At 42.9% G+C, this 20,584-nt stretch overlaps 1 protein-coding gene across 2 annotated transcripts in view; it reads right to left on the minus strand.

Annotated features, from left to right (window-relative positions):
- ERN1 (endoplasmic reticulum to nucleus signaling 1) overlaps positions 1-20,584 on the minus strand; it is an 83,313-nt gene that overhangs the window by 45,814 nt on the left and 16,915 nt on the right. Inside the window, exons 1-2 of one of the 2 annotated variants that reach the window (XM_087441421.1) lie at positions 13,283-14,609; positions 12,243-12,363 (exon numbers count right to left, since the gene is read on the minus strand). In XM_087441421.1, coding sequence (XP_087297547.1) covers positions 12,243-12,363; positions 13,283-13,306 — 145 coding nt within the window. In that variant the 5' untranslated portion in view covers positions 13,307-14,609. Of the gene's footprint in view, positions 1-12,242; positions 12,364-13,282; positions 14,610-20,584 lie in introns of those variants that run through there. The other variant, XM_087441422.1, reaches the window with a different exon arrangement.

Here is a 20,584-nt window from a genome sequence, read left to right on the forward strand (position 1 = left end):
TTCATCCATATTGTTGTGCATATCATAGCTTGTTCTTTTGTATTGCTGAATAGTACTCCACTGTATGGATATACCACAATTTGTTTATGATCTGTTGATGGACATTTGGGTTATTTCCAGTTTTTGGCTGGGAAAATGTGAATAAAGCTGCTATGAACATTTGTGTACAAGCCTTTGTTTGAACCTATATTTTTATTTCTGTTGGGAAATACCAAGGAGTAGAACGGCTAAGCTACATTGTTTACATTTGACTGGACAAGAAACTGCCCAAGAGTTCTCTAAAGTGGCTGTACTATTTTACATCCCCACCAGCAATGCATAAGTTACTTATAGTTTTTAAAATGTCGATTCCTAGGGCCTTCTCCTAGGAAGCTGAGTCTGTAAGAAGGGCCAGGGAATTTGCGTTTTTAACACTGCTAGGTAATTCTCATGCTGAGCCATACTGGGAAACCATTGTGCTGGATCCTCTGTTTCACCTTCTCACCTTCTGTGCCTTTCTCCACTCACTGCTCTCCAGTCCCTTCCCTCAGAATAAGATCAAAAGTGCCACTCTCAAGTTCCAGTGACCAAATCTAACCAACACCTGCAAATCTTATTAGTTCTCCACGTGGCATCTGACAACGTTCTCTCGTGGAGTCCATGACCCAGTGCGACTTCCAACTGCTTATGTGGTATCTCACTCCCTGATGCAATAACCCCCAGAACCTGTTCCTCCTTTACATTCTCCAGATTGGCGGGCTGGCCCCACTTGCACCCAGTCACACAATCTAGAAACTCAGAGTTGTCCTTGACTCTCTCCTTTTAACCCTAAGCCTCTCTCATTCAATAAGATTCTGAGTTTCATAAGATGTGACCTACCAATAAACATTTCTCAAAATCTATGCCCTCCTTTTCATCTCCTTCACCACTGCCAAAATGAGGCACCCACCACTTCTCACTGGGTCTACACAGCAGTCTCCTAACCAGCTCCCTGTCTTAGATCTCTGCCCTTGAGATATGCACTCCACCCACTGCCTGCAAAGGCTTGACAAAGACAAATTTGTTCATGTCTTTCCTCCACATAAAATCCTACAATGGCTCCCCTCTGCCTACTCAATACCTTCCATCTCTATGGTTCAAGTCAGAGGTTCCCAAACTTTCTTGGTTCACAGCATCTTTCGTGTCTCAGTAATTTCTCCATAGGGCCCTAGGCCAAAAGAAATACCTAACGGTTCCATTTATTAAGCAGTTAGGTCCAAATGACTTAAGTATTTAGGGCCTAGCAACTTAAAAGCCAAGTGAAAAAAATAACACATGTAAATTCAAAGAAAAACGTTTATTTCATTCTTAACCATAATTACCTACTAAAGGGATGTGTGTACCTGTTGGGTGCTGCACATACTTCAAATCTTATAATCAGATTAGACATCGCCACCCTCATTACCATTTCACATTCATTTTCACATAGTATTTGAATTTTATTACAGCAAAAACTCAGCTTCTCAAAGATACCTCATTGAAAAGAAAGGAGCACAATCTAATGGTGAAACTATAAACTCCCTCAAGCATGGTGTTCGACACTTGTCAAGTATTGCTATTCTCGCAAAAATTTAAAACAAGCTGCAGTGCCCCTGCGAGCTCACTGTGGCACCCCAGGGTCCCTCAGCATGGTTTAGGAACCACAGGCCTAAGCATTCAAGGTTCTGCAAAACCTGGGCCCAACTCTTCTCCATGATTATCTTTCAATCACATCTCTTCCCAAAACTCCCTCCACGCTCTCATGTTGGTCTCTGTGCTCACTATTACCCGTCCCATCTCCATCTATCTAAATCTGCTTGTCCTTCGGGGTCAGTTCAAAGCCCCCTTCTCCAGGAAATCAGAAACTGACCGCCTACTGCCCTCAGTATGTTCTTATGATGCATTTATCACATTTCTCAAGGGACAGGCACTTAATCGCATGTAGCCTCTCCGGTTCTCAAATATCTGGAGGCTGAACTGAATTTTAAGCACTTTGAAGGGCAGGGACCATCTATTTTGTTCATTGTGAAATATATACAGAAAAGTACATAAAGCTTATGACAGTTTAATGAATAATCAGAGAGTGAACACCTGGGTAACTGCTACCCAGGTCTTTGCTCCCCTCACATTTAGTAGGTAATGCTGTTTGCAGAATGAAAACTAGTCAGTAATTTAAGATATTCAATATTGTATGTGGAATATAGTCACTCAAATAAGTTTTTCCTAATGAAAAGTATTTTTCCACACAAAAACCTACATGATAAAAGCTAGAAAGAGCTGCCCAGACATAGTTCTGTTTGTTCACTCACATTTAAAAATTATTTAAATTTATGGAAAAAATGATACAGGATTTACTTCAAAATAATGGAAAAGAGGGGGAAGGGGACTGCCATGTGTTGATCATTATTGAAGCTAGGTGCATGAGGGTTTCTAAAATGAAAAGTTAAAAAAAGAGAGAAGCTAAAAAAAGAAGTTATTTAAGAAAATCTTTCCAATAGATTGAAAAGAAAGGCATGTTCTTCCTGCCCTCCTGTAGTATACATCTTGACAGCCTGATCTACCATTTCACAGGTTCAAAGAGACTGAACGGAAATCCACTTGAAGAGCATGAAGGACCCTGTCAGCACCCTTTCAGGCCTCCCTAAACACAGGCTCACCAGAATTGGTGAGGGTGTAGGGAAAACATGGGGGTGATAAGTCAGGAAAATGTCTTTGATGAAGTCAACCAAAATTTAAATAATTGTTTCAAACTGGAGCTCGGGACTGACAGCCTCTCTCTGGAGGCAGCTCTGGGCAGACTTTCTTCCAAGTAGGAAGGAATAAGATCCCTTTGATTACAGAAGCCACAGGAACAGGTTGCCCATTTGACTGGAGCTCAAGGAAGCTTACAAGATCATTCTCTTCTCTTCTCCAGATGAGCACTGATATTTCTGGAACACGCTGCTTCTCTGGCAGAATTTTTTTTTTTTTTTTTTTTAAAGATTTTATTTATTTATTTTTTCCCCCCAAAGCCCCAGTAGATAGCTGTGCGTCATAGCTGCACATCCTTCTAGTTGCTGTATGTGGGACGCGGCCTCAGCATGGCCGGAGAAGCAGCGCGTCGGTGCGAGCCCGGGATCCGAACCCGGGTCGCCAGCAGTGGAGCGCGCTCACTTAACCACCAAGCCACGGGGCCGGCCCATCTGGCAGAATTTAGATTAGCACTGGTTTTACTGCCCCACTGCACCTTGCTCTTCTTTCTAAAGCACAACCACCTAGCTGACCCCTCCACACCCAGCATTTAAAACCAGCTTCTTCTCTGACTATAAGACTTCTCCAGGTACAACTAAGACGTCATGGCACAGCTAGAAATTCTCCAAACCAGCCCCTTCTAAGTGCATCTCTAGCAATGACTTCAAATGTTCTGAGTTGGCCCTTCTGAAGGGTATTTAAGGATCAAAAGACCACAAATGAAGTCCCAACTGCTTTCTGCTCCTTGTAAGCCTCCCCATATACCAAATATTCAAGAGCCTCATCCTTCTCTCTCCCTCCCTTTCTGTCTGAGGAGGATGACAACCGAACGATTAGTAATTATCTGTTGAGATTTACCACACACATCTCAAAAACAAATGTCAGACATCTACCATCAGCTTGATTCTGTTATGTGCCGTGCAGGATAAAGAAAGGAGCTTATAAAGCTGATGTACATCAAACAGTATAGGGGCCAGCCCGGTGGCGTAGCGGTTGGGTTTGCATGCTCTGCTTCGGTGGCCCAGGGTTCGCCTGTTTGGATCCTGGGCACGGACCTACTCACCGCTCGTCAAGCCATGCTGAGGTGGCGTCCCATATAGAGCAACTAGAAGGATGTACAACTATGACATACAACTATCTACTGGGGCTTTGGGGAGAAAAAAGGAAAACAGAAAAACGAGGAAGATTGGCAATAGATGTTAGCTCAGGGCCAATCTTCCTCAAAAAAACAAAACAGTATATAATGATCCACTGAAACATCCATGTGGTATACACCACAGGTACCACAGGATTTCCCAGGTGAGGGAAGTCAGTGAGGGCTTGCGTGCTTGGGGGAGACTTCATAAAGAAGGCTGATCCAGAGTATAGGGATGACAAGACAACATGAGTGAAGAACCGTCACCCTGTTTGTGGGAATGAGGACACAGGTTTGGCAAGCGTGAAGTGTTTCTTCTGAGGAGCAACACAAATAAGGCTGGGCAGTAGGCAGTGAGACCACAGAGAATCAAGTCATGAAAACTTAGTGATGCGCGGCATTAACTAGGGACTGACCGGAGGCTTCTGAGGAAAAGAAAAGGTTTTTCTTTTCAAAAGAAGATTAGATAGGCAGGCAGCAGGGTACAAAGTGAACAAGAAAGAGAACAAGGAAGCATAAAGGGTAGTGAGGAAGATAACCCAAGAAAGATAGTCTGAGCCAGTAAGGAGGTAGGAGTAGGGGATAGAGGAGGGGTAGTCAGGAAACAGACAGGTGGGGGAAAAATATCAACAAAACTTAGTCCTGATCAGAAAAATGAAGTGAAAGAAAGGAATGAGTTAAACAGGACATGGAGATTTTAATCCTAGCTGACAGTGAAATGAGACTGGCTAGTCTGAACGCAATAAACAACCGCCATTTCCTCAAGAGAATGCTTAAGGTTCTAATACCATTTTCTTGTAAAAATTATTGGTAAAAACAAGGTCATTCACCCTACCTTAACTCAAAACTTAAGTCTCCCAAATATGTTTCATGCACTCAAGTGAACCAAGCAGGGAATACTTCTCCCCAATGGCAGCTCATTTCCTCCCTCCAGAGGAAAGCTACTTCCATAACCTAAACCTTTAACCCCCACTAAAGTTATTAGGTCCAAATTGTAGGGTAGAAAAGTCTCAAACGTTCCTCAAAGTTCAGCTTTCAGGAGGAGAGTGTTTTAAAACAGACATCCAACAACAAGCTCCTCAAATTCCAAATCTTATCAGAACTGGGAGAGGATGCAACAAATTTTCTCGCAGGTAACCTCTGCAAGTCACCAAATGTCACGTCTGACAAAGATGATCATGTAGAAACACCAAAGTAATCTGAAAAATCGCCCATACTAAAGGCAGTGGAATTCTACTATGTCCTTATTCACCTTACCTTGGCAGAAGTAACTCAGACCTAAAAATGCACACTGAATACTATAATCAATCGTGAAGGAATTAAAGGGGGAGGATAACAGTTGAATTGTCTATGGCCTCTCAGGATGTCATAACTTCACAGAATTCATTCTTGAGTGATGGAAGTGCCATCAAACCTGTACAGCCATCCAAATATGAACGAAAGGACAAGTAACTAAGTCACAGCCAAAAAAGGCATTTTATCCATGTACTTCAACATTCACAACCGTATTCCAATACATACCAATCAATGCTGCAAAGAATATCCATGGAGTCGAAATCTATGCTACTATGTGTGGTGACTGCTATTTAAGAGATTCCCCCCTGCAATGAGAGATGTATTCTTTTGAAGCAAACCCCAAGCACGAGGGAGGGACGTGAATGGGGGTACAGATGAACGAGACTGGGCATCAGCTGGTGCTTGCTGAAGCTGAGTGCTAGTACATGAGGGTTCGTTATATAATGATCTGTTTGTACATGTTTAGAATTTTCTGTGATAAAAGTAAAATACAAAAAAGAGAAAGAAAACACATTTTCAAGATACTCAAAAGCAGAAATAGGTCTCTCTCATAACCCCTCTCACAAAACTTAATTTTCAGTCCTTGAAAACAATGGAGAGCAAATAAGCACTTTTCTTGTGCTTAAGCAATGAGGTAGTGATGCATATCTTAAGCCTAGAAAATTCCTTATGAGAAAACAGATTAGACCTATTAATGAAATGTCATTTTGCACAATTTCCCCTTCTCATGTTTCCCTCATACCTCTGAAGGCAGATCTGTCTCTTCCCGAGGAACAGGCACACTGCCTAAGGGACAGGGGAGAAAACCACTGCAAAAAGTCACAAAAAGCCACGTGAAACTCAGGATCAGAAACTAGAACTGGAAATTGCCATGACGGTGGTACAGGTGACAGACGACACATCCTGAGGAGGCAAAGTCAAGTCCCCTCTGTTTCTCCCAAAAGACTAGCCTAGTCAGAAGGGTTCTGGGACCCACGTCAGCGTTAAGTGGCTCAGACATTTACTGAGCAGCCATGGCTGTCCAGAGACCCCATCTTCAAGGAGTTAGGAATCCAGCAGGAAGACAAATGTAACCAAAAATTCACAACAAGCACGAAGTGCCATAACAGAGGCTTCAATGAAGTGCCCCCAGAACCCAGATGAGGAAGGGGCTCACCCTGCTTGAGGAGTCAAGGAGGTGACCTGTGAAGGGGGTCTTAAAGATGAACAGGAGCCTGTCCAACTTTGCAGGCTGCTGGTGGGTTGGGAGCATAAGCAAAGGCCCCATGTCTCCAAGGCCTGGAGAGAGACAGAGTTATGTGGCTGCAACAAGGGCACCTGATAGACGAGGGTGGGGAGCAGAGGCTGGAGAAGTAGGTGAGAGCCAGATGGTGAAGGGCCTTGCATGCATGCTAAGGAGCTTAAATTTGACTCCCTGTTCAGTGCTTCTCAAACTAACCATGGTGTTGAAAATTCCAACCCATCACAGATGACACTTACTCTCCCTTTTGTACTTTTCTCCTCGCGGGCAGGTAACACAGGTGGGCAGACCACACTTGGAGTAGCCCTGCTCTAGACAACGCCAAGAGTATTTCAGCAGGGGGTGCAGCATGCTCCCATTAGTCTTTTTAGAGGCTATGTCTGGCAGCAGTGTGAAGGGTGAATGGCAGGAAAAGACAGGCAGCAGGGATGGTGGTCAGCAAGCTGCCGCAGTAATCTGTGAAGTGGATGTCGAGAGCCTGGCTAAGACACTGGCAAGGGGGACACAGAAGAGGAGTCAGATTTCAGAAACACTTTTTCAGTCTACATGAGGGGACTCGGTGAACAACTAGCAAAGCATCACTCTATTTCCTAGACTGGGTGGACCATGCTGTCAGTCCAGGAGAAAATATGGGAAGACGCACACGGTTAAAAAGGAAAACTCACAGGAGAAGAAGATTTTCTTCAAATTTCAAATAACTAATTTTGTTCTGATCCTTCTCTCATAAGAAATCTCCAATGTTAACCATTCAAGGGACATCTCACGAGTCTGGGCCCACCTGGCATGTTAGAGAGCAGCCATGTTACCATATTTCTATGATTAGTAAAGAATGGTTCTAAAGTAGACCCAGTCCTTGTGCCTACTATTGCTGGAAAGGAAACGGAAGGGAAGGCGGGTAGGGTTGCTAAAGAATAACCTGCAATTTGATGAAGATTTGAATGTGAAAAATCAGCATTAACTAGTATTTCAAGGTGAGCACAAGAAGCCCTAAAGCAGACCAAAGAAAGTCCTTTCAACTCCACCAAGCCAAAGCACGCTTTTAAAACTAATCTAACACAAAACATGACAGTAACATTCTCAGTTTGCATTTGGGCTGAAAGTGCTGAGACGAAACATACTCAACCATGTTCATTGGTGATATTTCAGAGACAGACAGTCATGTTGCTACAGTGAGAAAATCACAGCTTAAAAAGATCAGATCTAACATAAAATGTTAGAACTCAAATTAGCTTCTGAAAACAAGTAAAACTAGTTTTCTGTACTTGGTGTAGTTTGCTGCTATGGTGTAAGAAATCTCCATTTCTGGGAACAGCAACACATGTTTGGTTGAGGAACAAAAGCACCTGCCAAAACCACTCTGTGGAAAGAAAAAAAAAACACTCCCAGTTTGTTGACCCCTGAAACAAGTTAGGAAACCATGAAATGAAATAACAGGTACATATGCAGAACCCTAGTCTGATGAGTTAAAGGTCTCTGTTTGCATCAGCAAGTTTCTTCCATTTAACTTTGACTTCCCACTGCCACTCAGGCCCAAGCCCACATTCTTCCTTGCCTGGACTGGTGCAGTAGCCTCCGCCTGGTCTCCAGCTTCCTCCTGGCCCCATCAGTTTAGTCTCAACACAGCACCTGTTGATCCTGTAAAGTGGAGGCCAGGTGTCTTAGCTCAGGCTGCCACAACAAAATACCATAGCCTGGGTGGCTTAAACAACAGACATTTATTTCCCACAGTTCTGGAGACTAGAAGTCCAAGCTCAGGGCGTCAGCATGGTTGAGTTCTGGTGAGAGCCTTCTTCTGGCCTGCAGATGGCTGCCTTCTCACTGAGTTTTCACATGGTAGAGAGAGCGTGAGCTCTGGTCTCTTCTTCTTATAAGGCACTAATCCCACCCTCATGACTTCATCTAAACATAATCACCTCCCAAAGACTCCACCTCCAAATATCATCACACTGGGGCATAAGGTTTCAACATATGAATTTTGGGGGGACATGAACATTCAGTCCATAACACCAGGGTATGTCATTCCTCTGCTCAGATTTCTCCAATGGCTTCGAAAAAGCCAACATACCTTAACACCAGCCCCTATGCCATAGCTCTCCAGAGGGCATAGCTCACTAGGCAGTGCTCAGGAAATCTGTGAGGGCATTTCCTGGTGGTTACAGGGAATGGGGGGCAACACAGGCACTAAGTGTGGGGGGCCAGGGACGCTAGGTAGCCCTGTATAGCTGAAGATCGCCCCATATCTGCAGGCTGCTCTGATGTTCTGCCCGACACTCACACAGGCCAAAAACCTTTAATAATTATCGGAGCCTACAACCTAACTTCTTTATATAAAAGCACAAAAGGGGTTTTTGCATAATTTTATACACTGAATCTTCTCGGAATGTGACTCCTGTATAAATCAGGTAAGGATGTACTTTTTTTGTTTGGAATGTTACCAAGAGTTGTTCACCATCTTGGAAATCCGGTCATCAGAGGAATCGTGGTATCCTAGTCTGCACTTTCACCGGTCTGCGTTTTAACAGGCACTGCATTCACTCGTAGGCAGAGCCTCAGTATGATCAGTTTCTGTCCGGGCATGTACATGTTAAATTACATATATGTGATTAAAAATTACTCTCCTATTATTTCAGATTACCAGTTGGGTAATACATTTTTTTCTTTTTAAAACTGTGTGTGTACATTTTTTTCTTTTTAAAACGGTGTGCATATGTAGGTTACTATCTATAAATTTCATTTCAGGACAGTAGTGCGGGCATTTTTATAATAAATATTATGTAAAGGGAGCACTACGTCCCTACCTGACTGGTCCTCGGAGCTCATCTCCTCTCTCCTTCCCCACCTCTTACTCCCCTCTGCCACTCCAACTTCCATGCTCTTCCTCCAGCAGGCCAAGCGCACCCCCACCTTTGCCCCTGCTATGCCTTCTGCCTAAGACTCCCCTGCCTTCCTGAGTCCTTGTTCAAATGATGCCTTCTCAGTGGGGCGGATCCTGTTTAACCCCCACCCCACACCTGGCCTCCCTATTCCACTTCTCTGCTTTATTTTTCTCCATAGAGCTTATCCCCACTGCATAATTTATCTCCTCGTCTGTTTCTCCCCTAGAATGAAAGCTCTGTGAGGGCAAGGATTTTGTTTCCTTCACTCCCACTACCCTCAGTGCCTAGAACAGTATCTGTGAGTTTTTTTTTTTTTTTGGTGAGGAAGATCGGCCCTGCGCTAATATCCATTGCCAATCATACACATTTTACTGAGGAAGATTAGCCCTGAGCTAACATCTGCACCCATCCTCCTCCATTTTGTATATGGGATGCCGCCACAGCATGGCTTGATGAGCAGTGCCTAGGTCCGCACCCAGGATCCAAACCTGCAAACCCCGGGCCGCTGAAGCAGAGCGCACGAACTCAACCCCTTACATCACCAGGCCAGCCCCTAGAACAGTATCTGCATAGCTTTATAATCTACTTACATATTAATGGTTTAGAAATATCAACTTTGAAATCTTTAGTTATAATTGCAAGATTAAAATTGAAAACTCAGGGTCTCTATACATTACCATCTTTAATCTCTGTAGAAAAATATATATCAAGGCTATTGGTATCCAGGGCTGAATTTAGCTAAAATTAGCCAGTGTATTCTCAGAAAAAACATTGAGACTTAGAACATATTGACTATTGAAATTATTAGACCTTAATCGGATTTCTCTAATTCTTCCCTTAAGTGTCTTTTCACTCCTCCCTGCCCTGCGTATCTCATCAGTTGTTGGATTCTACTGATTTTATTTCTGGCACACCTCTCATCCTTCCCATCTCTTCCCTTCTCCCTGCCCTCCTTTTCAGGTCTGTCTCACCTCTCACTGGCCTTCCTGTCTTCAGTCATCCCACACATTGCTGCTGGATTAATCTGGAAGCAGAGCACCTGTTGAGTCACTCACCTGCTCAATCATGTTAACGGCTCCCAACTTCCTGTTCATTCAAGTACAAGTGCCTCACTGCTACAATATGGCTCAACATCCCCTCTGCCTTCATCTACCTCCATCCCTGAGCTCCTCCCAAATAGGACTTGTCCCTGCACACTAGAACCCGCTGCCTCCTTTGCTCCTTTCCAGGCCTCACTTCCAACCAAAATTCAATCCATCCACCAAGGCTCAGCTCTGCCACCAGAGCCTCACGAAGCCTTTCCTGCCCCTGCAGATGGACATGGGCTCACAGCAGTTCCTAGCACCTCTCTTTGGCAGTTACAACACTCTGCTCTGTTGAAGTTCTGTGTACTTGTCATTTCTCCCTACCAGACTGTGGACTCCTTGAGGGCAAGAACTGTCTTTTTCTTCTTTGTGCCCCATAGAGTATCTTTCACAGACTAGGTTCTCTAAACACGTGTTAAATTGAGAAAGAGGCAGATTTTTAAGCTCAAAGTTACAGGAAAGAACAGACTGATTCTTATGTTTGGCTAAGTAACAAACAAGGCAGGACACAGTTTTGCAGGATACAGCCAAGGCTACTTGTAGAAATGAAGACTTGGACAGATCAATTTCAAACAATACATGTAGGGAAAAGCAAAGTGAAGAATGAAGTGACTTGGGGCAGAAATGCCCTGCCTAAGAAGACTGAAACTGAGGGACAGCCCCAACATTTAACCATGAAAACATTTATTTCAATCCTTTTGTGACTTGATTTTCATCTTTGGATAAAATCAGAAATTCTGAAACTTAAAGAACTCTGCTTTTATTTTTATTAAAAACATGAAAAGGCTCAAACATGAAGGGGAGACAGTACAGACAACATTCTCGGAGCCTGTAATGCAATGCCAAAACCCAGCTCTACAGTCTTCTTGTGGCCACTCACTGCTGAGAGAGCTGGTCCTTTTGGTTGCTTAAAGTTCTTGCTGATCCAAGCAGGGCCCAGATACGCAGGGTGGTCTCTGGTCCCCTAGCTGCCATCATCTATAGAAGGGAACTAGGTTTGCTGCTAAATTGACAAGATGATGTGAGACTTTCTGACATATGCCAATATTTTTCCATCTAGAATACTGTTTTGGAACATTTTATTAAGGAAGGAAAAACACTTGCTGTGCTCATGAAAATAATGAGTCACAAATTAGTGACGCAAGAGAACATGCCAGTCAGACCCTAATCTAGGGCCAAATGAGAATTATTACCGGACATAATAATAGACATGACACTGAAAGCCCCAAATCCTGGGATCTGCATGGCTTTACCCAGGAATATTACTTCGGAAATGGAATACAGTTTCCCAGCTCTAGGACTCCACTCTGCTGTCACCAGGAAGACAAGATCATAAAATGGAAGCATGATGGATTAAATGAGCAGCAAGCTCAGTCTTTTACTTCCCTCAATGTAAAGACCCAATAAAGTGGCTAACTTGGATGAGTGTCATCTCTGACAGCCAGCAAGTATTTCAGCCTCTAGAAAAACAAATGAGTAATTTGAGGTCAGAGAAGATACCTTCTTGTAATTATGAGGACAAGATTCTAATCATTAGAACTTAAAAAATAAAATCTAATGCAGCATGTCTTCATAAAGACCAAGCAGCCAGAACTATTAATAGAAAAGCCTAGAGCCATTTAAACATGAAATCTGGACAGAAGCAAAAAAAGAAAAAAGGAAAAAAAAAGATAAAGTGTGACTCTTCAACTGATGCACTTTGTGGATAATCACAATTCCAGCTGTAAACATACCCTTTGAGTATAATTCCCTTTCCTCTCCCTGACTCCATTATCCTTTTTTACTAAATACTATATAACTTTTTTTCTCTTTTTCTGGAATATGTTTCCTCGGAAGCAGCTGAGCCAAATGTCCATGTTAGCCAAGGACCAAATCCAAATTACCTTCTTTTAAAGTCCATTTGATGGAGCCTGTCCTCTTGCTGACAGCATGCAAACTTCCATCGAGGGTTGACACAAACAACAAGGTTTCGGGAAGCGTCACTGTGCTGGGACTTCCAAAAATCTGCAATGAGATGCAGAAGAATCTTCATGGTCAGTATGATTCTTCACCTTGGGCATATACAACCACAGACCCCCCCACCCCCAAAAGTTATCTTTCTAAAATCTGCCATCTCACAGATGAAGAAACTGAGGTTAGAGACCCTAAGTTCTCATCAAGAGCACACGTCCAGACAATAGTTAAGTCAGGAACAGAACCCAGGTTGCCTTCTTCTATCTGAGCAGCAATCCTTCCTGCAGACAGACAGGCTTATGACCTAACATGACAAGGACAGGGATTCTCAAATAATCCCCCAGCAGGCTCCACTGAAACAGAGGGAGAAATGACACTCAGCTTTCTAACTGACTCCCTCCTCTCAGCTATATTTTACTTTCTAAAACCTGGTCATCTTGCAAAACTCCATGATAAAGAAGAATGCCAACACACCCACACACACCCACATACACTTACAAAATCTTTAAAGGCAAAGAATTAGGAGAAAATCTTTCAGCAAAATAGGAAAACCAGCTCTCATTACATAAAGAGTTTATAATAATAAAACACCATGATTTCAAGAGAGCCATGTTATAAAATATATAAACACCATAACTCAAATTGTTCTTCACTTATAACCAAAATATAATTTAAATCAAAAAAATTGCTCTATTTTACAGAAAATAGCCAAAGGTAGTGAAATTCACTTTCTCATCCACTGTTGGTGGCAACGAAAATTATAAGTTAGTGCAATCTTTCTGCAAAGCATAGAAGTGCTCATATTTTTGATCATGTAATTCCACTTCTATATCCTAAAGAAATAATTTCAGATATGGAAAAAACTCTGTGTACAATGATACTCATTACGTCCCATTTATAAACACGAAAAACTGGAAAGATGCGAACTTCCAATAATATCTAAATGGCTGAAATAAATTATGACACATACACTCAATGGAATATTATGTAGCATTAAAACAGCACTTGGAAAAATCTACAATACAGGCGCCGGCCCAGCAGCGTAGTGGTTAAGTTCGCGAGCTCCACTTTGGCGGCCCGGGGTTTGCAGGTTCGGATCCTGGGCGTAGACTGATGCACCGCTTGTCAAGCCATGCTGTGGCAGCGTCCCATATAAAGTAGAGGAAGATGGGCACGGATGTTAGCCTAGGGTCGATCTTCCTCAGCAAAAAGAAGAGGATTGGCAACAGATGTTAGCTCAGGGCTAATCTTCCTCACAAAAAAAAACACAAACAACTACAATATAGAAAAATGCTTATATACCTTATCACATAAAAAATATAGAATCCAAAATTTAACGTACACTGTGGCTACAATTATACTGGATCTACTTTTTTTGTTCTGCCTGTCCTCTAGCTTTGCTAGGAACCATACCCTCATCCACATAGTTTCCATGGGAGCAGCTGTATGTGTGTGTGCACACACGTGTGCACAAGGCACACATGTGCAGACAATAGCTGGTAAGGTTTCCTAGGACAACACCCTTTTGCAGTATGGGCCCATTTAGCAATGCAACCTTGTAATGAGATTTTCTCTTTCTTTGTCACTATATTGTCCCGCAAATTAGCTGGTTCCTGTGGGTTTTGAATTAAAAACAGGCCAATGCAACTTGCTTATACTACAACAGTTTGAATTTTAGCACAGATGCTATTTTTAAAATATAAGAGTATGGCTGGCTTTTAGCACTAAACATGAAACATTGAGGGGTTCCTTGTGCATGAGAGCCTGACCCCAAAATACCTGGTCACTCTTGGTAAGAGCCGTGATGACATCTAGTTAATCCCTTAAAAGGGAAAGCCCAGTGGCTCTCTCCAGGGCAGCCTGAGATGGCATGACAAACACTCCAGTCCCTGCATTCCTTTTCCACGGTGGAGACCCACCGGCAGGGGGGGTGAAGCAGCTGCCAGAACCTTGCTCATCTCATCTCTTGCCTGTGCCTGGCCTGGAAGAGAAGTTCTGCCCTTTACTTTGCCCAGAGCCAGGGCCCACTTACCTGGAATGGGGGAAAACAATAGAAGGCTTTATCCCTGCCTGCTGAGTCTGTTCTCTGCGTAAAGTCTTTAGTCTGAGGAAGAGTCTGCTTTTAATTCTACCTTTCGAACTAGGAAATTAGTCTCAGTACGACCTGGCTAGGAAAACAGAAGCCTCAAGGGTGGTACCTGCCCTAGCCGGGAATCCAAAAGTCATGTATACCAACTGTTTTGGGGATAGTTATAATTATTTTAGCTCACAGGGTATCCATGGTGACAAGCCTCACCTGGACCTGCTCATACCTGAACCTGAGGAGCACACCTTGCCCACAGCACCCGAGCCTGGAGAACAGTGGCCCTATGACAAGACCACTGTAGCTAAATGAGACTTAGGGCTGTCTTCCATTGAGAAGAGGGGACTGGGTTTGCAGCTTGATGTGGGATGGTTGGATTATGTTGGGGGGGGTGCAATTTGGAGACTGAATAAATGAAAAGGGAAGATGTATGCATACCTGGGGACCAAGAAGTGGGAATCCGTGCTGAACCCCCCTCCATCTGTCAAACAGTCACCCTGGAACAACCATTTTGTATACTAGGTCCTGGGATCACACAAGAATTGGGTTGAATTCTCTGGGTGGCCAAAGTGGTAAGAAGTTAAACTTGGGAGATTTCTGTGAATCTGTTTTCCTCCATGTAGAATAAGCTGGATGACAGAGAGAGAGACAAAGACAGAAACAGAGAAAGAAGCCTGAGAAGAAACACAGCTGCAAGATTGGGAGAGCACATCCCAGCTTCCACTATTCCTCAGGCCTATCCAAGTGCCTGTCCTGGGGCTCAGAGACACCCTAGTCTTCACAATCAATTCTCCTCTTTGCTTAAGCTTGTTGGAACTAGGTTTCTGTCACTCACGACTGAAACAGTCCTAATGCACACACACACACAGGTATTTAAAAAAATACATATAGAAAAAAAGATGAAGAAAATATTGCAAAATTATATCAATAGTTTTTTTCTCCTCTATTTTCTAAATGTTCTACAACATGATCATGTAATCCAGAGCCGGCCCCATGGCATAGCAGTTAAGTGCGCACGCTCTGCTGCTAGCGGCCCGGGTTCGGATCCTGGGCGTGCACCGACGTACCGCTTGTCAGGCCATGCTGTGGCAGCATCCCATATAAAGTGGAAGAGGATGTGCACAGATGTTAGCCCAGGGCCAGTCTTCCTCAGCAAAAAGAGGAAGATTGGCATGGATGTTAGCTCAGGGCTGATCTTCCTCACAAAAAAAAAAAAAAAAAAAAAACATGATCATGTAATCTGCAATGAATATTTCATAAAACAGAAAGGGGATGGACAAGTTAGCAGGTGGGAGAGAAGCTGGAAGTTAAAGGCGCTTCAGTGAGCTCCTAAGCTCCAGGTGAAGTGCTCTCCATCTCAGGATATTAGGCAACTCAACCACCTTTGATCATTAATATCCTCCAAACAAAAGTTTAGAAACACAGAGGTCTCCCAGTAAGAAAGTGTGCATCCAACAATAGAAGAGTTTTGGTGTTGTTATTAAAGCCTACAGTACAATTATAATGAACTACCCTCAAATATATCTTATCACAGTAGTAATATTAAAAAGGGTTAATATTTACTGCATTTCAGTGCTGATTCACTACTAGCGTGGAAACAAAAGCCACCTGCCTTGTCTGAGCATCCTGGAAACCACAAGAAGAGCAATTGTCTATGGTTGGTTAGTGAATCGAAAGAAAACACTAATCACATAACTAACATAGTCTTCTAAAAATCGTAAAAATACCAGGTTTGGCTAGAAGTTGAATTTAGCAGCTGCGAGGGCTAACAGTTTATCACAACGCCTGCAATGACGTCACAAACCCTCTCTCCTCTTTGAAGGCTCTCAACGTTTCAAATCAGAATGCCTGGGGAACCACTTTGAACAGTGTAATCTCTCCTAAGGCAAATTATATTACAGAGCTTCTGGCTCTTTACCTCTGGCATTTTTTTTTTTTTTTTTAAAGATTTTATTTATTTTATTTTTCCCCCCAAAGCCCCAGTGGATAGTTGTGTGTCGTAGCTGCACATCCTTCTAGTTGCTGTATGTGGGACTCGGCCTCAGGATGAACGGAGAAGTGGTGCCTCGATGCGCACCCGGGATCCGAACCCGGGCCACCAGCATCGCAGCGCGCGCACTTAACCACCAAGCCACAGGGCCGGCCCTCTGGCATTTTTTAAAGCATGAAAATACCTGCCTTCAGATATAGTTGCTAAAACTAAGATGAATTAAATAAGCTTCTAAGGTGCTTGTGCAATAGTGAGCACAGCTGAGAACTATCTGTACTGAACATCTAAAAACACCACTGCACCATAAGGAACTTGCATATTACCTTCACCCAGCCTTTCTAGTTGTCAGTGCTCCTTTTCTCTATGATGGATGAAATAGCAATAATAGGCCCTACAGTTATACACACTAGTTTCCAGAGAGCCTGAAAAAGGGTAAAAAAAAATGCTGACTCTGCAGATCTACTAAAAAAAAAAAAAAATGCTGACTCTGCAGATCTACTTCAAGTTGACTACCTGGAATCTGACTCATTTTTCACACTAGTGGGACATATACTCCTGGCTTCGATGGTGACTTCTAAGACGTAATCACAGTAACACTGTAGAGGGTGAGAATGGTGATGATGGGTAATCTAGTCTAGCCTAAAACTAGACAATCCATTAGCTGACTAGTCCTCATGAAAGTCTGACCCCGACAAAACAACACACGAGGTGACCTCAGGAAAACAATTCTGGAAATACCCAGCCTGAGGACTCTACAGCCTGGCAACTCAGAGCAGGTGATGCTGGGGAAATGGCTGCTGGTGAAAACAGCTTATTGCACTTAGGCTGATTCAGTGTTCAAACAGCCCTCACTGCAGCCCTGCTCAGCCAGTCTCCCTCTCACGAAAACAAATGCAACTCTGGGGCTGGATCCTCATGTTCAATGTTCTGATGATAAAGCAAGGTTTCACAAAGTCCAGCATCTACACCATTTCATGAGACACGTCACTCACTTTGCCTTTACTACAAAGACGTGGAAGCAACTACCAACTGCTCATATAGAGATGATTAAAAGGTAAGTTGCCAACAATTTCATTCTCTAATATTCTAAACTCAGCTAATTATTAGTTGCTCTTGCATTAATTAACTCAACTCATATTTCAGCTAAGAAAAAAATCTTTTCTAAAACGAGTTCTGAAATAACTTTGCTTAGAAAAAGTCCTCAGTCAAGAGAATGATGAACACACGAGACAGGCATGTGTTTAAGCAGCACAAAAACAAATGAAACAGCCTTTAACAAAACCTCACCAATTTCTGAACTAGTACTTGGGACTAGACAGGCGAGGAGGCAGCTCACCAGGCGCTGGAGAACAACCAGCAAAGCCTCGGGGCTTGGTTTCAGCCGCCTCCTCTATCGCTGCAGTGGCTGCTCATTTCCACTCACCTCTGCCCCTTGAGGAAGAACAGCAGAGAAGCTCCCTGCAAGCTCCTCTGCGATTCAGAACACAGGAAAGCCCACTGCTCCTCACCAGGGTTTCAGAATGCTGCATTTTCCAAAGAAATACAATTTTTAAATTTCAGACACACATTGCAAGAAATAGTCCAGAGATTAACTGACTACTTAATAATAACAATGGTCAGAAATAATAAGGTTAATAAGAATAGCACAGACTTTTCAGCTCAAAGTCAGTGGGAAGAAGTGGTGCCATGCAGACACGTCTCATACCCAGTTTCCAAAGTCATCTACACTTGATGAGTACAGTGGTATCGGTTCCATTTACAAAACTGGCAAATCTAACCCCCACAAAAAAGGCACACACAAACACCCACACACACACACACACACACACAGGACCCCCCACTGTGAAGAAGCGAGCCATACACTTGTCATGTGGCGTAACATCGATCAAGTCTAACCCGATCGTACATCTCTCAAAGTTAAACTGATATGGCAACACTGTAGTGCTAGTTTAGTACGATAACTAAAAACAATGAAAATAGTTAAAATTAAAAAAAATTCTGTTATTAGCCAGATTATCGTATTCTAATATTATTATAAATACTGTGATCTGTTGGAGTGGAGGTAGGAAGGGCAGCAGATTCACAGAAAAGATTTTTCTTTTAGGAGTAACACACTGATTTCCAGGATTTGTTTAGAGGCTGTTTTTTTGTTTTACTAATTTTTCCTCAATGTTGACTGAATTACTGTTATACTGCATAATCCTAACTTTAGTTTTATTTATTTAAGGTTAAGAAAACCATTCCTCCAAACTAACAATACTTGTATAACTCGAGCAAGGACACTGGCATGTTTCCAAAAGCGTATCATTACACAATATAGTGTGTACCTAAATTCCTGGAACCTCCAACCTGCCATCAACAACCAGTCTGCTTTCTGCAGTGCAGGGGCTCCTTGCCAGGGCTCAAATCCACTGGATGGCTGACCACAGCAGTAAAGCAAAGGTAAAGTGACTTAGGAGTTCATCTTGGCTGGTTAATGAATACCCCTTATGGTATTACAGGTAAGGCTTAAAACATATGCAAGTGAGGGAAGGATTCATAGGAAAGATTTCCAAGGTATTTTGTTTTACTACTTAGGACACACAAAATCTTGAGAACAATTACAGCTGCATGTCACCAAGTACAGAATAATAGATTTCAAACGGATTAGAATGTGCTAAGGAATCAGAACTTATAATTATTAACCTCAGCAATAATGCTGGGAGGTGAGAAGGGTATTCTCTGCGGGCGATGTACCAATGCCAAAGGACCTAAAAGGGGAGGAAAGACAAGACTGCATGTGTGCACGTGTGGATGTGGTGAGAGAGGTGGAGTCTGATGGATAAGAAAGCAGAGGTGAGGGATAATGGCATATAGATTGCATTATTCTGTTGGCTATAAGTAGCTGAAAGCCACAGATGGATGAGCTGATTTTAAGAGATATTGTAAGACACTTTTTGGCCTGCCATAATGGGACACACACACACACACACACACACACAAAAGCACCTCAAGTCAACCTGTGCAGTAACATGTCAATTCAGCAGGAAGTACCTCAAAATAGTATTCTGTAACACAGTCCCTTGGCAAACACTAAATGATATTCTAAAAAAGGACATCTGTGTCTACAATTCTGCTATTTGCAGCAGTATTATGTACTGCAGACTATAAACTCCAGCAAAGCCTGGCTATCTGCAATTCTGGTTGCTTTACAGAAGTACCCAGCAGAGTACTGTCATTCTAACGCCATTTGATCACAGGAAAGAAGACTGTGCTCAATGAGGCCAAAAAACTATCAAGAATTCACCAAAGCAGCCTAAGATCGAAGTCAGCGCCCAGTCAATGCCAGCACACTCCACTACATAAAGATCTCTTGTTGAAAAATACAGCCCACATGAGTACAAGCCTCACACTGATCCAGGAGAGTGGGTTAACCTAGCAGCTCCCATGGGCCTCCCTCCAAAGGCTTCTTATGTAAGGGCCTGATGAGACAGATACAACCCTGCTCCCCAACCCTCACCTCTTTTCCACATCTAATCCAACAGGAAAGTACTCATCTCCAAATAAGGAGACTTCTATAGAGCCATCTGCACAGCGACACAAAACTCACTGTGTTTAGTCTCCTGTCTACTGAATTGGGACGAAGACTAAGAACAGATTTAAACCACTAGTGATATTAGACATTTCTTATTTAATTGTGCCTATGTTGTAAAAATTTCAGTCTACTACAGAATCATTCCAAATCCTGTTATACTTCGTTTACCTGCGTATAGGTCAGTAATAATCCATCAAGCATATAGTTCCTTCTAACCAGCCTATCAGCTGTGTTTCCTGATATTAAGTCAATAAAGGTAACCATGACATTCGCTTTGGATGGGAGTCAAGTGTCTGGCTGGGATGCAGCAAAGGGCAAGGCCTAACTGAAGAGCACTGTGCGGTTTCCAAACTAAGCAACTGAGAGAATTAAACTAGTATTTGTGGCAATTCTTGCGTATGGTGTAATTAACCACCACCCAAGACAGTTACAATTCTTCGGTTTAGGCCACCCCTTTAACGGATCTGATAAAAGGTTCCTCATAAGATCACTTTATTCCTGAGTGCAAAGGTATGCTAATTTCACAACAGGTGAATATATTCCCTCCCCTCCCCAACTGGTTTTGGGGCCCCAGGCTAAGCGTCTAAGTTCAAGCAGCTGGCAGTTCCTTTTGTCTTCATGGTCC

This window comes from Ceratotherium simum, chromosome 16, assembly GCF_057802395.1.
Source record: "Ceratotherium simum simum isolate JZ-2026a chromosome 16, ASM5780239v1, whole genome shotgun sequence".
Classification (NCBI taxonomy): domain Eukaryota; kingdom Metazoa; phylum Chordata; class Mammalia; order Perissodactyla; family Rhinocerotidae; genus Ceratotherium; species Ceratotherium simum.